The sequence below is a fragment of the Xiphophorus couchianus genome, chromosome 24, assembly GCF_001444195.1.
Source record: "Xiphophorus couchianus chromosome 24, X_couchianus-1.0, whole genome shotgun sequence".
NCBI lineage: Eukaryota > Metazoa > Chordata > Actinopteri > Cyprinodontiformes > Poeciliidae > Xiphophorus > Xiphophorus couchianus.
In genome coordinates this window covers 19,033,258-19,050,851 of record NC_040251.1, presented here as the reverse complement: position 1 = coordinate 19,050,851, position 17,594 = coordinate 19,033,258, and the positions used below count along the sequence as shown (strand labels likewise).

Genomic DNA, 17,594 nt, shown 5'->3' with positions numbered 1-17,594 from the left:
TCTGGAACCAGTACTGGTTCCTTCAGACTTGAACGGTTCCAGAACCTTAAAGGAACCAGAAACTGGGCCGAGTTCAGCCCAGAGAGCCGGACTATAGAGACCAGAACTTGCCAATGATCCTGAATGGTACCTGGACCCGGTTCTGGTGGTTCCGTGATGAGATGATCGGCCAGTGAGGTTGTTTTGGTGCCTAAACCCGGTTCAGCCAGCAGAACCCCGGCTGATCCACTTACTGAGCTGTAAGCTGATTGGTGCCCAGCGGGTGGCGCTGCGCTGAGCCCTGAGATTAACCAAGCAGCTCCATGATACCAGAACCCCCCGGGAACTGGGTCAGGCTGCAGAACCTGGACCCCGACAGAGGAACTGGGACCAGTTCCAGTGATTCTTTCAAAATAAGAGCCCCAGCCAGCAGAATAAATTAGTCTTTATTTTATAAAACAGGAAGTGGACTCATTTACACTCGGGTCAGAACTCTGGGTCCTGGTTCTGTTCACTCAGCTGGGCCCGCTCCAGCCTCAAGAGCAGACTCCGGATCTCGTTGCGTTTCTGCCGCGTCTGTTGCCGTGGGAACCAGCCCTCCAGTCGCAGCGGCGGGTCGAAGTCGACGACGGGGTTCTGAGGAGCCAATCAGAGGGATCGAAACGTTTTAAAGAGGCAGGTGCACAGCTCCGTGACGATGACATCACTTCCTGTTTGGCGGCCGACCTGCAGGAAGCTCTCGGCGAACTGCAGCAGGTAGACGCCGCAGTCGCTGCCGTTGTCCTGCTGAGGAACGCTGCAGGTGCAGCTCCGCATGGAGGCGGGGGCGAAGAGGCGCCGAGTCTTCCTCCGAACCTCCCACTCCACCTGCAGGTAGCTGGAAGGGGTCAAAGGTCAGGGGGTCAGAGACGCTGCAGGCGAGCTCAGAGGGGGAGGAACTCACCCTCTGATGAGTCGGCAGACGTCGTCGTGGCTGGAAAGTTTCAGGGAATCCATGACCAGGATGCACGGCCTGCAGGGAGCCAAACACCAGTTATCTCTGGGAGAATTTATATAAATCTGTTTAAACTCTAAAAAAGGAAAAGGTTAAAAATAATTTAATGTCAAATAAAAATGACATATTTCATCAGCAGAGGAAGGGGAGGCTCACCTCTTGGTGACGGTTTTCTTCTGACAGCCCAGCAGGGAGCACTGCAGCCAAACAACACGGAGCTTCAGCAGAAGAAGAAACTGCAGCGCTGCATCGCTAGCTAACGCTAACTGCTAAAATGCTACATGTTAAATATTTATTACTGAAAGACAATACCTTAACGGAAACTACTGAGTTTTAAAAAGGCAACAAAAAAGATAAAATTAAATGTTAAATCCTTATAAAACGCAAAAAATATGAGAATAAAACGTCATAATATTGTGACTTTATTCTGGTAACATTATGAATTTATTCAGGTCATTTTTATTTTTATTTTCTCAGTATTGCCTAATTCTCATCTTGTTTCATAATCCACTGGATAATTCCTGTTTATACGACTCAGCATTTTTTAATGAACTGGGTTCAAATAAGTGGGCCCTAAAATGAGTCAGCAGATTTTAATTGTTACCGGTGGCAGCTGGGACCTGGGGCGCGGTTCTGCTGCAGCCCGTTCGGATCCACCTGCACAAACACCAAACATCTGGACTTGATTCCCAGAACCGGCTGGTTCCATCAGAAACTGATTACCGGGCCCAGCGGGTCCGTTTTATGGACAAACACGCAGCGAGCCAGGTTCTGCTAGGTGTGACGTCTTCATGCAAGGGAACAAGCAGAACTTGTTCTGGTCCACATCTGGTGAACGGTACCGCGTCCTCCACCTGACAGAACCAGGCCGAGCCGGGCCAACTGCTCACCTGCTCCGCTCAAGAACTCCTCGGTCCGAACGTCCTCCAGTCGGGGGAAACAGACCACCACCAGGAACCAGTGGGCTCTGAGAGACAGAACCACAAAACCGGGTCAGAACCACTGCTGGCTGATTAAACATGGAGCAAATCTGACGCAGAAATCTGTGGAACCAGAACCAGAACCGGGTGGCAGAGGAGCCAAAAACTGGACTCAAAACTGGCATTGATGCAACATTACAGACAAAAACTATAAAAATAAATAAAATAAATCATTTTAAAAACTAAATTAAAATAATTCAAAAATTAGGACAATATAATTTAGCATAAACTAAATTTGTGCTAATTTTAACTCACGCTTTGTTAACAGGCACAAACAGGAAGTCTTTGGAGAAAATGTCCACGTCCCGCGTCCACGTCTTCACCCTCTGATGCCTCGTGTGATGGTCGCTGTGGAGGCAGCAGAAGAAGAGTCAGTGTGACATCATCTCCACTGGGCGGTGGCGCTGGGCTTACGGGACAGAGGGGGCGTCGCTCTCTCCAGCCGCTCGCCGGCAGCTCAGCTGCTTGTAGAAGAAACTGCTGAAGACGTGACTCCTCTGGGCCACCGTACCGCCCACGCCCTCCAGGAGCAGGTACCTGGCGAGAGGGAGACCCCTGCTGGTCACACACAGCAGCTACAGCCACAAAGAGATCCCTGCTGGTCACACTCAGCAACTACAGCCACAGAGGGAAAAGCGGACTGACTTGAGGTAGAAGTCGATGATGACATCGTTCAGGAACTCCCCGGCATCCAGACAGTCCAGGTCTTCCTGCGTCAGCGTCATCCGACCAATACACGGAACCAGAGGGTACTGGATCAGCCTGCAGACGGAACCTGGTTAACCTGGTACACCTGGACCAGAGCTGGTGACGAACCAGGACTCACCTGGTGGGCTGCTGACCAGCAGAGTTCCTCTGAGCTGCGCTGGACTGACCCGGTTTCTGTCAGAAAACAAAACAAAAAAGGTCCAGACTCTGTTTACACTAGAGATGCAAACTGCAGCTAATTATTGATAAATTAATGCTTTATTAAATTAAAACCGGTTCCAATCGATTAAAAAACATCAGCTTAGACCTTCTTTAATGTTGTACTTTGGCCTCCATCCAGCAGAGGGCGCCGCTGGTCATTCTTAAGTAGAGCCAGTTGATACAGAAACAAAGATGGTGGCCCCATACCAGAACAATTTTCCAAAAAGAGTCCGGTTTGGGATAAAAAATGCACTTAGAAATATAAACACTCAAAGTTTCATCCTAACAGCTTCATGACGGAGCAGCAGCAGCAACTTCAGCCAAAACTTATTGATTTGCTTCAAAAACGGTGATAACATGTCAGGAGATAATGCTGAAAAATTGGAAAATGATGGAAGTCTCATAATATGAGAAAACCACCATTTTCTGTTTATTCATTCTGTATTAAATACAGATGACAAAATGTCAACATTTTAAAGTGAACATGTTATGAATAATGTAGCCAGTTATGTTATGGACAATAAATCGATCAGATCAATCAGATTCAGATGAACTCACAGCAGAGTGTCCCAGCAGGCGCAGCAGGTGCCGGTCCAGTGGAGCGGGACAGCTGTGGAGCAGCAGCAGGCCCTGGGACCAGTCGATGGGGGAGGAAGAGGAGCGGTGCTGATGGTACTCCTCCGTGTCCAAGATGGAGGCCAGCAGAGCGGCCTGCATCTCCGACAGCTGCTCCTTCAGCATCAGCAGGAGGAAGGAGCAAGGCGGCGCTGCACAGAAACAACTGATCCTCAAACATCGACACCAACGACCTTCAGCACAATCTGCTACTTCTGGAGCTAATCGTTAAACGATTTAGTGTTTTTGCTAACTTCAATGTTGAGCAACTATAAAACAGAAACCATGAGCATGTTGCTGTAGCATTTAGCATTAGCTTCCACTAAATCCATGTAGGAAGACCTCTGCTCCACTAGCAGCAGGTCTGAACTGGACTCACCGTTAGCTCTGGAGCTGGACTTCTGGATGAGCGACAGCTCCCTCTGCAGGAGGTTGGCCTGAGCCGCCGACACCCAGAGGAAGAGCAGCGAGGGGGCGGGGCCTTTCCATCCGGCCAGCAGAGCCCCGCCCATCGCCACGCCCCCGTCCCAGACGCCGTAGCCTCGGAGCTGAGACGCCACCACAGTCACCTCGGTGTCCTCTGTTCCTAGAAGGACGAGCTAACGTTTAATGTTACAGAGCAGAACCACAGTAGAGACAGAACCGGAACCCGGAAACAGGTCCAGTACCTTTCACTGGGAAGGTGATCCCGTATTCAGTGATCTGCAGGAACAAAGACAAAGGCTATTAATGACGGGTCGGCAACAGAAAGATGGATCAGACAGATGTGATACGGACCTTCATAGCGCCACCAGCGTCAGCCTCCATCAGGCCGGAGTGGAGCGAGCAAAACTCCAGCTGCAGGAAGGACGGCGGAGAAGAACCCAGCAGAACCTGGGAGACCAACAACAGGTGAGTACAAACTCCTGCAGAACGTCTGCTGCATATTTATGAGAAATACCACACTGATATAGAGCATAAGCAGGTATTTAGCATTAGCTTCTGCTAAATACCATGTTGGTTCAGCGTTTTAGCATTAGCTTCTGCTAAATACCATGTTGGTTCAGCATTAGCTTCTACTAAATACCATATTGGTTTAGTATTTTAGCGTTAGCTTCTGCTAAATACCATGTTGGTTCAGCATTAGCTTCTGCTAAATACCATGTTGGTTTAGCGTTTTAGCATTAGCTTCTGCTAAATACCATGTTGGTGTAGCGCTTTAGCATTAGCTTCTGCTAAATACCATGCTGGTGTAGCGCTTTAGCATTAGCTTCTGCTAAATACCATGTTGGCTTAGCGCTTTAGCATTAGCTTCTGTTAAATACCATGTTGGTACAGCGCTTTAGCATTAGCTGCTACTTAATACCATGTTGGTTTAGCACTTTAGCGTTAGCTTCTGCTAAATACCATGTTGGTGTAGAGCTTTAGCATTAGCTTCTGCTAAACACCATGTTGGTGTAGCGCTTTAGCATTAGCTTCTGCTAAACACCATGTTGGTGTAGCGTTTTAGCATTAGCTTCTGCTAAATACCATGTTGGTGTAGCGTTTTAGCATTAGCTTCTGCTAAACACCATGTTGGTGTAGCGTTTTAGCATTAGCTTCTGCTAAATACCATGTTGGTGTAGCGTTTTAGCATTAGCTTCTGCTAAATACCATGTTGGTATAGCGTTTTAGCATTAGCTTCTGCTAAATGCCATGTTGCTATGGCGTCTGACCTGCGTCTTCTCGGTGTGTCCTGCTCCGTTGACCCATCTGGATGTCCTCTGTCCTTCATCGTCCTCCTCCTCTTCACTGGACAGGACGACTGGAAGCAGAGAGAGGATCAACGTTCTGCAGAGCGGATCAGGAACCGGGTGGCAGAGGAAGCGGGTCAGACTCACTGGCTTCACTGGGATCCAGTCTGGACTTCTTCTGTCTAAGACCTGAAGCTGCCAGCGTCTTCCTGTCTCTGAACGTCCTCCACCTGCGTCTCTGAGTCTCCATCACGTCCTCCTGGTCCGCACGCAGCCTCCTCCTGGCCATCTTTGGCGTCAACGCCATCTTCATAGTGGAGGAGGAAGAGGAGCTGGACAGAGACACGAACTCGTCCTCAGACGTCTCCTCCGGTCCAACGCTGGACGAGTTCTTCTTCTCCTGGAACAAACAGAGTCTCTCAGGCTGGGGGACAACCAGATGCAGCCTGGAGGACTTTCTGTCCTTTTACCTTCCCGTTTTCGGCCGGGTCCACTTTCCTCTGCGGCGGAGAAGAACTCAACTTCCCAGCATCCACCTGTGCTCTCTGCTCTTCCAGGTAGTCCACAGCCTTCACAGAGATGCGTTTATGCGGCGTGCACGGACTGGAAACTTTCTTCTGTGGTGGAGACTGGAGACCTGAGGAGTCCTCCGACTGCAGCAGACGGCCAGACGCTCTTCTAGAGCTCCCCCTGCTGGACGAACAGGGGAACAACACTTTATAAACCCTGTACAGAATCATCAGGATAAAAGCAGCTGTGCGACACAGAAATTGTATCTTTTGTTATGAAAAATGCAAAAACAAATGTATTGTAAAGGCAAACTAAGTACTCAACATCCTGATTCCTGTACAGAGCGTATCTGGAAATCATTTTGAATGTATTCTGGGCTACAAGAACATGAGAAACGTCCCTCTTTTTGTTGTTTTTACACTTATAAATTTTAAATTGTTGCGCTCATTTCTGCTTTGTATGTTTATGGTTCTATATGTAGGAGATGAAAGCAAAACATCGGAATATTAAAGTTTTCTTTAAGATCCCTGCAGTTAACAATGAGGATGGCCTTTTATTAACTGGCATCAAGAATATTAACTGAAATGTTATTAATTATCAAGAGGCAAAAATGAATAAAATAAAACTGTAATATAAAGGAAAATGCATTTAAATAATCAAAATAAACAAAAATATCGAACAATTTAAAAACTAAAATCCTTCACAAAATATTATAGTCAGAAAAATATGAATATTTACAAATCAACCAAGTCAATATAACCTGGATATTTTTATATTAAACAATGCTGGGAAATGTCCAATCTTACCGAATGATGAATAAATAAAATAAATAAAAGTCTAAATGATGCAGTGAGGTGCCGTTATGGCTCGAATCCTCCAGATGAAAAAAACAAATCGACTCCAGCAGCTTCTGCACAGACATGATAAGCTGCTATCTCACCAGTTAGAGAATCTCTGCTGCCATTGGCTGCTCCAGCTTCCTGCCGACCCGTGATTGGATGATAAAGCTCCGCCCCTGCAGGTCCTGTCCAGACCTAGCAGAGTTTGGACGTAGCTCCTGAACGGTTGCCGCGTCGCCCTGAAAAAAGAACAACATCGTTTTCTCCCCGCTTCCACACAGTGAGATGTAGCAGTCATCCTGGCCTGAAGGGGGCGCCTCCACCAACCTTATTCCAGGTGGTTTCCCATCATGCATTCTGTCAGATCCGCCTCTCCTGGTCGGACTCCCAAAATCCTGCTTGGACCAGAGAACACAGCGTATTAAGGCCAGGATGGCCTGATATAAAAAGATTTATAAGAATTGCCGCCAAAAACTCACATTTTGAGATTAATGCCTGAAATTTTCTAGAAAAAAAGAGAAAATTCTGAATTTCAAAAATGTGACCTTTGAAACTCTGAAAATGCTGCATTTTTTCTAGCAAATGTTTGACTTTTGAAACTTAGATTAATTTTATTTGAGAATCTCTAAATTTCTGTTTCAAAAGTCAAAAAATTGCTAGAAGAAACTACATTTTGAGATATAGTTTGAATCTATGAAATTTTATTTAAAAAAAAAATCAAATTTCTAGCAGATGTTTTATTTTTGAAACTCGAAATTTACAATTTTTTCTATTTCTGAGGCTAATCTCAAAATTTGTCAATGTCAATTTTATTTATAAAGCACTTTAAAACAGATATTAACTGCACTGAGGTACTATACAGTAGTAATAAAGAACATAAGAATAAACACATAAGAATAAAATACAAATTAAAACAATTCTTTTGATGGAAATTAACACCGTCATTCCTGCTTAACCTGGGGGGCGTAGCCATGGAGACGAGACAGGGGTGACTGCAGGTGGATGTGGGCGGAGTCAGAACCCTCAGGTTGTTTCTTCTTGGGGATTTTATAGGGAGAGGCCATCCTGTAAAATACAAACAAACCCTTCCAGACTCCATTGAAAAAACAACCAATTCCACAGCAGCGCCCCGGTTCAGCCACTATCTGCATCACACTGAAAACGATGAAAACACTGCACCAAACTCCATAGGAAAACATACACATTTTACCAGTTGTCACAGAGTACGTTTGAAGATCAAATTAACATAATAAAACTAATTGAAAACCAAACAAATACGTTGATTTAAGTATCCAGCGTGTTCTAAATTGATCAAATTAATTAACTGCTACTTTTAACGCACTTCAAACCACACAGAACCTGAACGGAAAGTGCAAATGACGGGGAAAAGTGTTAATTTCAGTAAAACTAGGAAAGTGAAGCAGGTTATTTTACAGCCGAATTTCTCTGAAGAGCTTCTTGATAAATAATAAATATTCACTCAATCGCTTCCTTCATATTCATCCGACTTTAAAAAGTTTTAAATCACACACACCAACCTGTGTAAGCCAAGGGGGCAGCTAACTAGCCTGCTAGTTGGGGAGCTCGGCTATCTCTCCGCGGCCTGGTTTCGCTGAAACGTCCCTGGAGTCTCCAGTGGAATCATGGGAAAAAGCAGACCTTTACTCTGGTCCAGAAGTACCGCAGAAGTGCTTAGAAACCGAGAAGGACCCGCATTATATCCCGGAACAAAAACGGGTTCATCAAGCTAATGAAAACAGAGACCCTGTTCTTCTTCTTCCAGATTACCGGCGGATTGATCACCAATGATCTGTGCGCACCGCCACCTGCTGTCCAACACGAGCAACAGCAGCCTGTTTAAGTTTGATCTTTTCTGATAATATGGACATTTTATTCAACCTGATCCTCCTCCGTTGGAATTTTATCATATCATATTTATTCTGTATGTTGATTATAACATCTCAGTCAGGATACCTGGTTTGAATGCCTGTTATCCTGAGTGTGTGGCGTTTGTTACCGTCTAATTAACTTCTGCACCTTACTTTTTTCATAAAGGTAAACTCCTTTATTTAGACCATAAATAGATTAACACAACATAGATTTCTCTTTAGTTTTCTTTGTTCTGTATGAACAATCTGTGAAAAAATCAATCTCTGTTGTAGAATCTATAGGATTGTTGTGTGGCAGCTGAAGGAGGAACAGCTTGTCCTGCTCTCTCCCGTTTTTACTGATAACTTTGCCTGAGCTATTTTTAAAGTGACAGTTTTTATAGTTATATTCACATTTTCAACATCATAACTGGATTACTACAAACCTAAGGACTGGGGGATTTTCTTACTTTTATTTTTACCTTACTTTTCTTCATCTCCAAGTTGAACCAGGACAAAATGCCTCTGGCCGACCCCAAGGACATTAGCAGTATTATACACCGACTTCAGTCTATAGAAAGTGAGATCAAACTGCTGGAGGTGAACTTTGAAATCAATGCTAACTGTGGAAATCAGACAACTCTTCCTCAAATCAACGGAGAGGTTGTAGGCCTCGCATCAAGCAGCTCACCCTGGAACGCTCTGGGTGCCAAGCCGAAGCAAAAGTCTCACACCGCAGATCCGATGAGGCGACTGACTGGGAGAACCCCTCACCTGGACGAATCAGCGTGGCCGGCTCTGAGCCGAAACCCACCTTCAACCTCAACACCTGCTCCACCAAAGAAAAACAAACAAGCAGCTGCAACCAAAACGGTTCCACCGACCGCGCTCCCAAGGACAGAGCGACCAGCCCGGGCCTCAAAACATTCTGACTCTGTGGGAATCCCACTGAAAAACAGATTTTCTGTACTCCAGCCTGAGCCTCTGAGTGAAACCTCGCTTTCAAACACCAACAATGAGGAAAGACCATCACATCCACCCCCCAAAGCTCCAAAGGACAAAGCGGCTACCAGGAAAACGAAAGGTATGCCAACAGTGCTTATTGTTGGAGATGAGGCAGTAAATGGAATCAGTCACGTTTGCAATCCCAAGAAAACGAGAGTGATTTCTTTTCCTGGTGACACTGTATCTGATTTAACTCGTAAAGTTCTCTCGTGTAAAGGAAGAATTATTTATTAAAACTTTGAACAAAACGTTTGGCTCGTCTCTTCCTTAAAAGCCCTGGATCCTCTCGGCGAGCAGCGGGCAGCTGTAAAACGAAACTAAACAAGGCGTGTTGACGTCACAGATCACAGAGTTTAATTCATACAAAGCAACGCATGAATCAGTTAACAAAGCTGCAGAGGGTTGAAAATGGATCAAAAATGTACCGCACACAGAGCAGAAAATCAGCCAGTAGAAGCATTCAGACTTTACTTATTTTATTCTTTTTTAGCGCTAAAAAAGGAGACGCTTACCCTTACAGACTAGGTGTGAATGTGACCGAGTCTATACAGCATCTCATCTAAAACGGGAAGATTCGTTTACTATACTACGGATGCACCTGGTGGTCATCTGATGTCTTACGTCATTTTTATCAACTAAGTTTGTATTTCCTGGGAGACGGGAGTCTGAGGAATTTCTATAGATGTTACAATTACAGAGGGCCTTTGTGTGAGAATATGAGAGTGTAGTGTGTGAAAGCATGTGAATGTATTTGAGCTTGATAAGCGCCTCAACAAGAGGTACAGAGATATGCATTTTATCACAAAATAACAACAGACAAAGACAAACACGAAACACAAAGACAGACAAAGGCGCCCACGTGGAGAAAAGATGGAAAAAAACTCTCTCTCTTTTCCTCCTTACACGTCATCTTACGGTACGGAGCCCTCTAGGGGACATGGGGAATTTTTTTTCCTTTGCGTTCCCTCGCAAAACTTTTGCGTTACCTCGCAAAACTGTACTGGTCAGTTATGCAGCATAATTTAATACTGCCAGCCTTTCTTACGGTGGGCGCCGTACTTTATGCTTTAATATAAGGTTATGTGAGGTTTTTCCATGAATGTTAGTATCTTTTTGTGAAATATCTGAAGTTTTATATCTTTCTTTAGGATAGAAAGGCGCCACAAACCTACGATATAAACAGAAACTTTCCGTAAGTAGGAAAGAAATAAAAATACATCCAAACTATATTTCTGAGTTATTATAGCGGGTAATAAATCATCTGACAGTTTTGATTGTGTCTCTGTTGTTCTAGTCTGAATAGTTTAAAGAGCTGCTTTCAGTTCCATCTTAGCCTTAACAGACATAAACATGCAGGAAAAAATGAATCGATTTTCAATCAGTGTTTTACACCAAACAGTTAATAATAATAAACAAGTTTTCACTGAGGCTCTGTAGGAGCCTTATGAATGAAATAAGTAATTATTGATATGACAGCAGCAGGAGGCTTTGACACTTAGGTGTGTCGACGTGGGAGTGACGTCACCAGGTGTGAATGGGAAGGATACTGGCTTTGTGTGTATGAGGAAGCGGTGAGCGGGGCGGTCAGTCCTGGCAAAGTTTGGAGCCTGATCATCAAAATGGAATAAATCGATAATTGTGACAGAACAAAGAAAAGGTTTGGAGTTGATTGATAAACGGACAGATGAGATTCCCCGAGTTAACCCAGTGCTGCCCTTTACCATCATTAGTTTGTCGTGTTTTTAATAATAAAAACTTGTTAATAATAAAAACTGTTTGGTGCAAAACACTGATTGAAAATCGATTTATTTTTTCCTGCATGTTTATGTCTGTTAAGGCTAAGATGGAACTGAAAGCAGCTCTTTAAACCATTCAGACTAGAACAACAGAGACACAATCAAACCTGTCAGATGATTTATTACCCGCGATAATAACTCAGAAATAGTCCAAATTATAATGTATTTTTATTTCTTTCCTACTTACAGAAGGTTTCTGTTTATATCGTAGGTTTGTGGCGCCTTTCTATCCTACAGAAAGATATAAAACTTCAGATATTTCACAAAAAGATTCTAACATTGATGGAAAAACCTCACATAACCTTATATTAAAGCAGAAAGTACGGCGCCCACCGTAAGAAAGGCTTGCAGTGTTCAATTATGCTGCATAACTGACCAGTACAGTATTGCGAGGGAACGCAAAGGGAAAAAAATTCCCCATGTCCCCTAGAGGGCTCCGTATCATCTTATACCAAAGAGGTGTTTCCGTATTTTAATATATGCAACGAAGGCGTTCTGTTGTTCAACCAATCAGAGACCTGTTTCGGCCCCAGAGAAACCCGCGAAACTCCCCTCCTTACAGTTCAACTCAAAGGTGATCTGTTCTCTGTCACACCAAGCAGGAGGGAAACCCCCAATCCTGTGCACGAAAGTCCCCAGCACCGAAGTCCTGATATAAATCTCGCCGACTTCCCTGGAGTTTCTTCCTCCCACATTCCAGCTGCTGTTTCCATGGAGATGCTAATTTTATGGCTCTTGTGTGCTGTTAAACAGACAGTGGAAGGCGTCTGCTTGTCTCCTTGGGCCTCTCTCTGGGTCCCACAAAACCTGTTTTTCAAATAAGAATACTTAATATTTCTTTACACATGTTGTAAATATTTTAGCACTAAAATAATCATTTTCCTTAACACTCGCTAACGGCTGATCAGCCAGATATTGAGTCCTTAGTTGTGCATGTTGGAGCCAACGATGTGGCAAAGCAGAAATCTGAGATTCTGAAAAAGGACTTTAATATTCTACTGAACACTATGGAAAAGTTAAAAATGAAGTTATTTCTCAGTGGTCCAATTCCATCACCTGAATGGGGAGACGAAAAACACTCCAGGCTGGACATGATAAACAAATGGCTGATTAAAATCTGCTCTGCCACCTCAGTGACCTTCATCGATAACCTCTGGATCTATTGGCAGCGCTTTCACCTTTTTGGAAGAAGCGGATGCAATCTTAATAAACATGGGATAAAGCTACTCACTGCAAATCTTTTTCATTTTATCAACAAGCACAGCAACGTGATCATCGCTTCAGAAGAACAGGCTCAAGGATGTCTGACTAGGAAGGAACCCTCTTCATATCAGGAGCAACCAGTTCCAAAACAAGCTGATACATCGACTGGAGACAGAGCGACTGGTTCCCTTCCTCCTTCTCCCCTCCCTCTCTGCTCACCCACTCATTCACAGGATTCACAAGATGCACATGAAGAAATGTCTTCTGGACCGGAGTTTCTTAAATTTACAGATGGAATGAATCAACAGGTTGTACTTGGGACGTCTCTCCTTAGCGCTCACGTAGCAGACCTCACTTCATTTAAGCCACCTGACTCTAACTTCCCAGAGGATCCGTCACTCTGCGTTTCTGAGGTCTGAGGCCGGGGTCCAGATTTTATCTTTACACCCTTCTTGCTCCAGAATGTGTCTGGGCCCCCGGCACTGCAGAACAGGACATTACCTGTCCGGATCACTACAAGAAAATTTACAAGAAACAGAAACATAAAATATAGGGGACCTAATTCATCAGACTGATCCCCTGCCTAAAGGAACCCCAGACTGAAGATTTCTTGGCCTCCAAGTCACTTAAACTCTTTTAAATACCAGATCTCTCTGTGCTAAAGCTCTATTAATTAATGATTTCATCACTGAGCATAATATCCATGTTATGTTTCTGACAGAAACATGGTTGAATGATAATAATGAATCCATCGTACTAATTGAATCTGCGCCTCCTAACTACAATTTCTTCAGTGAGAATAGAAAACACAAAAAAGGAGGAGGCGTGGCTTCAATATTTAAGAATACCATAAATTGTAGTAAAATCTCTTTGGGTCACTTCACCTCTTTTGAGTATCTTGGAATTGAGGTTAAAGGCCACAAACGAACTTTGACAGTAACTCTATACAAAACTCCAACTTTTGTGGAAAATTTCTTTACTGACTTGAATGAACTTCTGTCTCTTATATGTATTGATTATGATTGTTTAATAATTGTCGGTGATTTCAACATTCATGTTGACAACCCCCAAGACAGAGGGGCAAAAAAGCTCGCTAATATTTTAGAGACTTTTGGTCCAACACAACATGTGAAACAAGCAACACACACTCAAGGACACACACTGGACCTGTTTATCAGTAAGGGTGTGAATATTTCCAATGTCTCTGTAACTGATGTCGCCTGTCGCATCACTTCCTGTTATCTTTGAAAGTTCTTTATCTTTTAACCCACTTGGACAAACAGCAACCATCACAAAACGTTCTCTCACTGAAAACACAGCAGAAACTTTTAATCAAATCTACTCTTCTTCCTCACCCTTAAGCTGTAATGATGTAGATAAGTTGGTAAAAGATTTTCAGTCTAAAGTCTCAGATATTATTGATTCCGTTGCCCCAATTAAAATGAAGGTTGTGTCTGGTAAAAAGAAATCTCCATGGAGAAATGCACAAACAGTTACAGTAGATCTGTAAGACAACTCTGCCGTAGAGCAAAACAAAAATGGCGTAAAACTCAACCCCACGTTCATTGTGACATCTATAAAGAAAGACTACGTAACTATCATTTAACACTAAAACATGCAAGAGAGGCTTTCTTTGCAGATGTCATAAACAAAAACATTAACAATGCTCCAGCTTTATTTGCAACAGTTAACAGAATCACAAACCCTCCTGTGATTTTACCGCCTGAATTCCAATGTTTTGCCGCCTGCAACCAGTTTTCCAGTTTCTTTTCAGAGAAAATTCAAAAAATCAGAGGATTAATCTGAACATCCACTATAAAGTCAGAACCAATGCTGAGCCCAAACAAAACAAATACAGGAAAAATGACCCAATTTCAACTACTTAATTATAAAACCCTACAGGAAATTATAAGTCAATAAGCTCCAGTTCCTGCTGTCTGGATGTCCTAGATCTATAACTCTAGAACATTTCTTTAAGAAAGTTCTGCCTGTTATTGCTGCTGATCTGATCCAGATAGTAACTCATCGCTCTCATCAGGCGTTTTCCCCCAGGCTCTGAAAACAGCAGTAATCAAACCACTGATAAAAAAGAACAATCTGGACAAATCACTAATGCAGAATTACAGGCCGACCTCTGACCTCTGACTTCCCATTCATCAGCAAAGTTATTGAAAAAGCTGTTTAAACAATTAACTAGCTTCCTAACTATAACCAACCGCTTTGACTCCTTCCAGTCTGGTTTCCATGGTTACCACAGCACAGAGACCGCCCTCGTAAAAGTGTTCAATGACATCCATATAAATACGGACTGTGGCAGAACCACAGTGCTGGTTCTGTTGGACCTCAGTGTTGACCATGACATATTACTGAATCGACTGGAGAGTTAGGTCGGACTCTCCGGTCCAGTGCTTAACTGGTTTGAATCCTACATAAAGAACAGGGATTTCTTTGTTTCAATTGGAAACTTCTCATCAGAGGTCAAAGGTCACATGTGGGGTACCCCAAGGTTCAATCCTAGGACCCCTTTTATTCAATATTTATATGTTCCACTAGCTCAGGTTATAACAGGAAATAATATTAGCTACCATAACTATGCAGATGACACACAGCTCTACATTACGATGTCACCAGGTGACCTTTGACCCCATCCAATTACTGAACAGATGCTTAGAACAGATAAATGTGTGGATGTGCCAAAACTTTCTCCAGCTGAACAGAAACAAAACTGAAGTTATTATTTTTGGACCTAAAGAGGAACAATCTAGAGTTATAGATCTAGAGTTATAGATCTAGAGTTATAGATCTAGAGTCATAGATCTAGAGTTATAGATCTAGAGTTATAGATCTAGAGTCATAGATCTAGAATTATAGATCTAGAGTTCTAGATCTAGAGTTATAGATCTAGAGTTATAGATCTAGAGTTATAGATCTAGAGTCATAGATCTAGAATTATAGATCTAGAGTTATAGATCTAGAGTTATAGATCTAGAGTTATAGATCTAGAGTCAATGCACAGCTTCAGTTATTACAACTGAAAACCAGCGATCAGCCTGAAACCTGGGAGTAGTGATGGACTCTGACCTGAACCCCCAGAGCCACATAAAGACAGTTACAAAGTCGGCCTTCCATCACCTGAAGAACATTTCCAGGATTAAAGGACTGATGTCTCAGCCAGATCTATAGAAACTCATCCATGCCTTCATCTTCAGTCGTATTGATTATTGCAACAGCGTCTTCACAGGTCTGTCCAACAAATCAATCAAACAGCTGCAGCTGATCCAGATGCTGCTGCTGGCGTTCTCACTAAAACCAGGAAGATAGAGCACATAACACCAGTTTTAAAGTCCCTCCACTGGCTCCCTGTAGCTCAAAGAATAGATTTTAAAATACTGTTGTTAGTTTATAAATCACTGAACGGCTCAGCACCACAATACATTAAAGATCTGCTGTTGTTGTATCAACCTTCCAGACCTCTCAGGTTCTGGTTCTGGTTCTGCTCTGCATCCCCAGAACCAGAACCAAACGAGGAGAAGCAGCTTTCAGCATCTATGCACCACAAATTTGGAACAAACTTCCAGAAAACTGTAAAACAGCTGAAACACTGACTTCTTTTAAATCTAGACTAAAAACCCACCTGTTTAGAATTGTATTTGAAATGTAATCAATTACAAATTTATTGATGGAACTTGACTTAATGTTTGATTCTATGTTGCTTTGTGATTCTGTGTTTGATATGATGTAAAGCACTTTGAAATGTCCTGCTGCTGAAATGTGCTATACAAATAACATTTGATTGATTGAATTTGATAAGTGTCTAATCTTGTAGAATATATAAATAAAGATTTACACAAGACTTGGAACTCCTTCTGCTCAAAGTCGAACGAAAAGAGATTTAATGCACATCTGCGGAAATAAAACATCACATGCACATCGTTACAGAAATCCAAAATCTCTTGCCTTCTACTTCTGACATCAGTTTCTTATAGAGTCCAGCTCTACTGGTGTGTATTGGGAAGCCTCGACCAATGGCGTTGCTTTCCTCCATTTATGTAGCCTTTCTGGCTTCGTCTTACACTGGATGTGTATTGGAAGTTCCTCAGGAATGTTCAGAGCCATTAACTTCACATCTGTTTTCAAAAGTGCTGTTTGTCAAATTGTTTGCTCCTCATCTGTCCAACAGAGGTTCCTTCCCATGTCTTGAGCTCCGGCCCAGTTCCTCTGCTGGGGAGCAGGGGAATCATCTGGCGCCAGAACTTTCTTGCACAACAGCTTCAACTAACAACTTTCCTCTCTTTAATGATTGTTATTCCATATTTTCTCCAAATCTGAATTCTTTCCTGACTTCTAGGTCAGATTGACTCAGTTCATTTGACAATACATTTATTTTAGGTTAAAACATATCTTAACCAAACAACATAATTTTTAACTATTAATATAATTATATTCCTCTACATCTCCTCCCTGAGCTGTCATTGCTGTCTGACGAAATGCACCAAAAACAACCAATCAGAGCCAGGAGGCGGGGCTTAGTGCTGTCCGTCACCCACAGGTACGTGCTGCTAAATGTGATAACAGCAGAAAAAGTACTTATAGTTACAGAAAAACCATTTATCCATCAGTGGCTATGGTAAGAACCCAGAGTAGGGTGGTGATTGACAGCGCTACGCCCCGCCTCCTGGCTCTGATTGGTTGTTCCTAATTAGCGATGGAAGGCGGTAGAGGAACTCATTTTTTCACAGATTTTCTGTCTCATGATTTACTGATTGTTTTAACAAATGTGCAAAAATGTATATTTTTTAAAAGTTACAAGGTGCAGCTTTAACTTCCTGGTTTGCAGTAAACGTTGAGTTGGGGGCGTGGCCTGCTGCAGCTCTTATGGATTTAAAGTGACAGAACCCTAAAACATCTCATTTAAAATCTGTTTATCTAAGAATAACTTTAATTTAAAAATGTAATGAACAGGTTTTGTTTTGTCCACAGACAGATCCCAACTTGTTGAAGGATGGATCGCCTGCAAAACTTCAGTTGATTAATTTTTCTGGATGTACATAAAGTCATAAAAAAGCTCCAGTTACATGTTCAACCCTGTTATGAAAGTTTTTGGCTCCTGTCAGCTACAGTAATTTGAATAGTAAGGCGTTGCTTGTGGAAATAAGAGTTTGGTTTGGTTTTAACCCCTTGTGC

The 17,594-nt window shown here is 42.9% G+C and overlaps 1 protein-coding gene across 7 annotated transcripts; it reads right to left on the bottom strand.

Annotated features, from left to right (window-relative positions):
• Positions 1 to 406: 406 nt before the first annotated feature.
• LOC114140538 (sentrin-specific protease 7-like) lies at positions 407 to 16,611 on the bottom strand. 7 transcript variants are annotated; one of them, XM_028010547.1, is made up of 21 exons: positions 16,368 to 16,611; positions 7,495 to 7,603; positions 6,866 to 6,933; positions 6,640 to 6,777; positions 5,660 to 5,882; positions 5,337 to 5,589; positions 5,172 to 5,260; positions 4,255 to 4,350; positions 4,146 to 4,179; positions 3,857 to 4,063; positions 3,421 to 3,629; positions 2,780 to 2,835; positions 2,599 to 2,715; positions 2,368 to 2,490; positions 2,209 to 2,301; positions 1,864 to 1,940; positions 1,578 to 1,630; positions 1,130 to 1,170; positions 923 to 991; positions 706 to 856; positions 407 to 615 (listed from the first exon to the last, which is right to left on the bottom strand). In XM_028010547.1, the coding sequence occupies exons 2-21, from the start codon at positions 7,600 to 7,602 to the stop codon at positions 466 to 468; spliced, it is 2,355 nt and encodes a 784-aa protein (XP_027866348.1). In that variant the 5' UTR covers position 7,603; positions 16,368 to 16,611; the 3' UTR covers positions 407 to 465. The 7 variants fall into 7 exon arrangements, with proteins under 7 accessions (XP_027866348.1, XP_027866347.1, XP_027866345.1 ...); XM_028010546.1 differs by lacking the exon at positions 16,368 to 16,611 and adding an exon at positions 8,107 to 8,355; XM_028010544.1 differs by lacking the exon at positions 16,368 to 16,611 and adding an exon at positions 8,077 to 8,354.
• Positions 16,612 to 17,594: the final 983 nt, after the last annotated feature.

Bases quoted from the DNA above. Each gene is read 5' to 3' on its own strand.
- LOC114140538 (XM_028010542.1), bottom strand. From the start codon at position 7,743: ATGTGTATGTTTTCCTATGGAGTTTGGTGCAGTGTTTTCATCGTTTTC. The intron at 2,716-2,779 runs GTGAGTCCTGGT...TTCCGTCTGCAG, and splicing joins GCTGGTCAGCAGCCCACCAG to GCTGATCCAGTACCCTCTGG. The intron at 2,491-2,598 runs GTCAGTCCGCTT...CCCTCTCGCCAG, and splicing joins ATCATCGACTTCTACCTCAA to GTACCTGCTCCTGGAGGGCG.